This window comes from Vicia villosa, unplaced genomic scaffold, assembly GCF_029867415.1.
Source record: "Vicia villosa cultivar HV-30 ecotype Madison, WI unplaced genomic scaffold, Vvil1.0 ctg.002312F_1_1, whole genome shotgun sequence".
Taxonomy (NCBI): Eukaryota; Viridiplantae; Streptophyta; class Magnoliopsida; order Fabales; family Fabaceae; genus Vicia; species Vicia villosa.
This window is the reverse complement of record NW_026705891.1, coordinates 294061-298962: the sequence shown is the minus strand read 5'-3', so window position 1 is coordinate 298962 and position 4902 is coordinate 294061. Positions and strand designations below refer to the sequence as shown.

The following is a 4902-nucleotide window of genomic DNA, read 5'->3' as shown; positions in this document are numbered from 1 at the left end:
ATGTCGCTGGAAGTAGAGTTTTCGAGTGAGGAGATTAGAGCTGCTGTTTGGGATTCAGACGGGGACAAAAGCCCAGGCCCTGACGGTTTCAATCTAAAATTTATCCAAGAATGTTGGAATTGCTTACAGAAGGATATTTTCAAATTCGTTTTGGAGTTCCATAAATTTGCTTCTCTTCCTAAGGCAATCTCTGCCTCTTTTATTGCTCTGATCCCAAAAATTCTAATCCTCAGAGCTTAAAGGAATATCGCCCCATTTGTTTAATTGGATGCTTATAATAAATTGTCTCAAAAGTATTGGCGAATAGATTAAAGAAGGTATTGGAGAACATTATTTCCCCAACACAATCTGCTTTTGTTCCTGGCAGACAAATTTTAGATGGGGTTTTGGCTCTTAATGAAATTGTGGATCATGCGAAAAGGCAAAAGAGGGAGTGTTTTGTTTTCAAGGTGGATTTTTAGCAAGCGTACGATTGTGTCAGTTGGCAGATTTCGAGATCTCTGTTTGATAAATTTGGATTTGGTGTGAATTGGCGCAAGTGGATGGAAGCTTGTATCTTCTAGAGTTCGTTATCGATTTTGGTAAATGGTTGCCCGACGAAAGATTTTGTGGTTGAAAGGGGATTAAGACAAGGAGATCCCTTGTCACCCTTTCTATTTACCTTGGTGGTGGAAGGGCTGGCTGTGCTTTTTAATTCAGCTACAACATCTGGAAGTTTTGTGGGTTATAGCATAAGTAACAATGTTGATGTGAAGATCCCCCAGTTTGCTGATGATACGGTAATTGTTGAGCAAGGGAGTTGGCAGAATTTATGGAGTATTAAATCAATTTTCAAGGGCTTCGAACTGATATTGGGTTTAAAGGTGAATTTCCATAAGAGCAAGGTGATGGGTGTGAATGTGGCGGAGAGTTTTCTGGAAACAGCATCTCATTTCTTGGGCTGCAGTAGGGAGAAGCTTCCATTTAAGTTTCTCGGCATTCAAGTGGGGCTAAATCCTAGGATAGGTGACTCGTGGAAGTTGGTGTTGAATGGTTTGAAGAATAAGTTGTCTTGTTGGAAGTCAAGATCTTTATCCATTGGTGGCAGAGTAACTCTTCTTAACGCAATCCTTTCTAGCATTCCGATTTACACGATGTCTTTTTACAAAGCTCCCGTGAAAATCATAAAAGAAATTATCTGTATTCAAAGTCATTTTCTATGGGGAGGGAGTGTAGATAAAAGGTGTTAATTGGGTTAGTTGGCATAACATATGTAAACCTAAAGCGGAAGGAGGTTTGGGTATCAAACATATCGATCATTTTAATAACGCACTGTTATCCAAATGGAAGTGGAGGATTTTGAAAGAGGGGTCATCTTTGTGGAAGAATATTCTTGAATCAAGATATGGTGATGTACAAAAAGCTGTGTTATTGGGTGTGGATTTTAAGTTGAGAAAGACTGACTCCATATGGTGGAAAGATATGATGGCGGCAAGCATGTCAAAAACTAATGGCCTTGATTGTTTTGCAGGTAATATAAGCTTCAAACTGGGCGATGGAAAAAATATAATGTTCTGGTTTGGAAGATGGTTTGGAGGGGCTCCTTTAAAAAATCGGTTTCCTCTGTTGTTTAGTCTATCCAGGAAGCCGCAGGGTAGCATTATGGAGATGGGCGTTCGCGTGGGGCTGGTTTGGTTGTGGAATTTTCAAGTGGACTCAAATGTCTTGATGGAAAATCCGGGAGCGATGATGGAGGCTCTTGAACTACTGGAACTTCTAGGAGGGGTTCGGCCCAAGGAAGGTGTGGAGGATATGCTAAAATGGTCGAAAAATTCAGACGGTAACTTTACGGTTAAAAGTTGTTCATCTTGTTTACGGGAATATAACTTAGAAGCTATTGTAGAATCAACCATTCTTAAGGCCATTAACAGATTTTGGTGCTCTGAGGTCCCTTCACGAATTAAGGTGTTTGGTTAGAGGTTCGTGTTAAACAGATTGCTGACGAAAGATCAGCTGCTTAAGCGGAAGATTATTCATAATGAGGAAGACAAATTGTGCAGATTTTGTTTGACTGATCATGAAAATATTGTTCATCTTTTCTTTCTCTGTCCATTTTCAAAAACAGTATGGGACAACATTCTTCTTTGGCTGGATATCCATATGGTGGGGGGGGGGGGGGCTGACAGTGGTAGAACATCTTTCTCACTTCATTCAGGCGCTTCATGGAAGGATAAAAAAAAAGAAACTGTGTCTTATTTGGCTAGCTACGGTGTGGTCGCTATAGAATTCAAGAAACAACCTCATCTTCAATAACATTGGAATTGTTTTAGATGATGTTTTTGTGACTATTAAAACGGTTTCTTGGATTTGGCTTACGATTGGGTCAAAAAGACGACGTTTTATTCCTTTTTTCTCTTGGTTACAAGCACCTTTGGAAGTGCTTAAAAATGTGTAATTGCTTTTGTAATCTATCTGACTCTGTATTGGGTAGTGAGTACCCCTAGTACTCACATCATCTAATTAATATAATTAACTTTGTCTATAAAAAAATATTGTTATTTTCTTTAGTTAATGGATAACCGGTAGAATTTTAAATTCAAGTTGGCGTTAACAGTTAGGTACTGCATGCACTAGCCACATCATTGTAATATAATTAAATTTTATTATAAAGGTTATTTATTTAATAAAAAGTTAGACAATTTCTTAATCCGGTGTTTGATCCTTTTAGGCACATAGCGCAATTTAATTTATGTTCTTTGTTTCTGGAGATACATATCTGGATGCACTTTTTTTTGTGTGTTTAAAATTTAGTTTTTTTTTAAAGCTATATTTACGAAAGTATTTTAAACAGGTAAACATTGGGAAAAACTTCAAAATAATTTAGTTCAGAGAAATTTCCATAGATGCATATCCGGAACGTCTTAGCGTCAGACATTTCCATAGATATAACTCCGGAAGTTTCTGCTATATTTTAAACATGCATGATCACCCCATTGTTGTTTTTCTTCTTCCACACTTACATTCACCAACCTAAAAAATCTTACATCATCAATATCATTTTCACTCCAATACTCTAACTTTTTCGTGTAACAAATCAAAGGGAGCAAGAGAAGATTGAATTTTAGGTAAAGATTCAACTTTGTCCATTACATCATCAAAATAATACATCAATGTCATCAAAATATGTCATAAACATCATCAAAAAATAGTATATCAATGTCATCAAAATATAGTACATCAAAATAATCACCACCATCACTACTGTGTGTGTTGGACAATATCTCCATCCTCTCCTCTGCCTATGCCTCTGCCGCCTCCTTTGCCTCTACCACCTTCTATGCCTCAGCTGCCTCCTCTGCCTTTACCGCCTCCTCCCCCACCTGTCCTGGTGTAATGTCTGTGGTACAGAAGTGCCCTTTGTACCATTACAATCATGTCATCCATTATACGCTTGCCACCATAACCCTTAGGGAAGAAAATAGCCATTATACGATACCCTGACATCATGCCTGCCCCATCTCAACTATCTGACGACAGTGAGGCAACACATCCTGAGTGTGGTCCAACTGAGATTGCTACTCCTATAATATCTCCTAATGAGCTGGTCTGAGCGGTGATCCTTCTACAGTGAGCATCATGTAGGGTTATGTGACGGTGAAGAACCACATGATGTAGCCATCACCACAACTCTAGTCTCTCGGCACTCTGGTCACCCGAGCCTTGTTCGGTACCATGTGGTTCTGATAGTGAGCAAAGATCTCATCTATCTGCCTATGGATCCAGACGAGAGGAGCGGAGACAGCAGGAAGTCAAGGTATCGTCAGAGTGTAGCAGAACTGCCACATGACGCGCTCCGGCAAATATAGAACACGATGGTCGAACTGCTTGTCAACCATCCAGATAATAGTGAGATGTCATCAAACGGGGGTGTCACACGGTGAGCGTCATACATGTCGTAACGAATGTCCTCAACAACCATGCGATCTAGATAAGGGGTGGCAAAACGGGCCGTGGCCCGCGGGGCCGGCCCGCCACCCGCCAAAAAATGGCGGGTTGGGTTTGGATTATAGGCCCGCCGCTCGCCAAAGCTCGCCCCGCAAAAACCCGCCGCCCGCCATACCCGCCCCGCCAAAACCCGCCGCCCGCCAAAACCCGCCTCTCCTCCAAAATTCACTCTTTTTTTAGTTAATTCTAGTAATTTTAATTCTTGATGGTTTATTTTATACATTTATTTATAAATATATGTAATATTTTTTTAAGTAAATTAGTTAAAAAGTTGCTTTTATAAAAAATTGTTTTAAAAAATAAGTGAAAATTTTTATTAAAAGGTAAAAAAAACCTATTAATCTATTAAAAAAAATATAAATAAAAATAGGCGGGTAAGCCCGCCAACCCGCCATCTTGGCGGGGCGGGCATGACTTTTATGCCCATTTTACTTGGCGGGCATGCCCGCCCCGCTCGTTTTTTGGCGGGCATAAAGCGGGGCGGGCGGCGGGCGGGGCGGGCGGCCCGTTTTGCCACCCCTAATCTAGATAGACTTTATAAAGTCGGTCGCCTGATTCCCTCTGAGGGGAGAAAGGCATGAGCACGCGGTCACTCCTCAGTGTAATTCGGCACAGTTCCCCATCCAGATATCATCTGAAAGTGGTGAAATATCCACCCTTGAAATAAATAAAAACATCAGGATCAAACATAATCACAAATATAGAATGAAAAGAAATGAATAAAAGTAGAAGGATGTAAAATTGTTACCACATATAGTGAACAACTGCCTATAACAATCCTAGTCTTCCACATGCATCGCTCTCCCATCCTCGAATATGTGTACGCCAATATAGTCGCCCCCAATTGTACTCATGGATCCGTGTGGGATCCAAAAAGTACATGAGGTAAGCGACATCGATATACGTGGAGCTCGTGTC

At 40.5% G+C, this 4902-nt stretch overlaps 1 protein-coding gene across 1 annotated transcript; it reads left to right on the top strand.

The window, feature by feature from the left end:
* On the top strand, positions 1-1956 carry LOC131638429 (uncharacterized). The gene is made up of 4 exons (XM_058908997.1): positions 1-85; positions 295-449; positions 564-1088; positions 1216-1956. The coding sequence occupies exons 1-4, from the start codon at positions 1-3 to the stop codon at positions 1954-1956; spliced, it is 1506 nt and encodes a 501-aa protein (XP_058764980.1).
* Positions 1957-4902: the final 2946 nt, after the last annotated feature.

Bases quoted from the DNA above. Each gene is read 5' to 3' on its own strand.
- LOC131638429 (XM_058908997.1), top strand. From the start codon at position 1: ATGTCGCTGGAAGTAGAGTTTTCGAGTGAGGAGATTAGAGCTGCTGTT. The intron at 450-563 runs GTGGATTTTTAG...TGTATCTTCTAG, and splicing joins GGGAGTGTTTTGTTTTCAAG to AGTTCGTTATCGATTTTGGT. The intron at 1,089-1,215 runs GTAACTCTTCTT...GAGGGAGTGTAG, and splicing joins CTTTATCCATTGGTGGCAGA to ATAAAAGGTGTTAATTGGGT.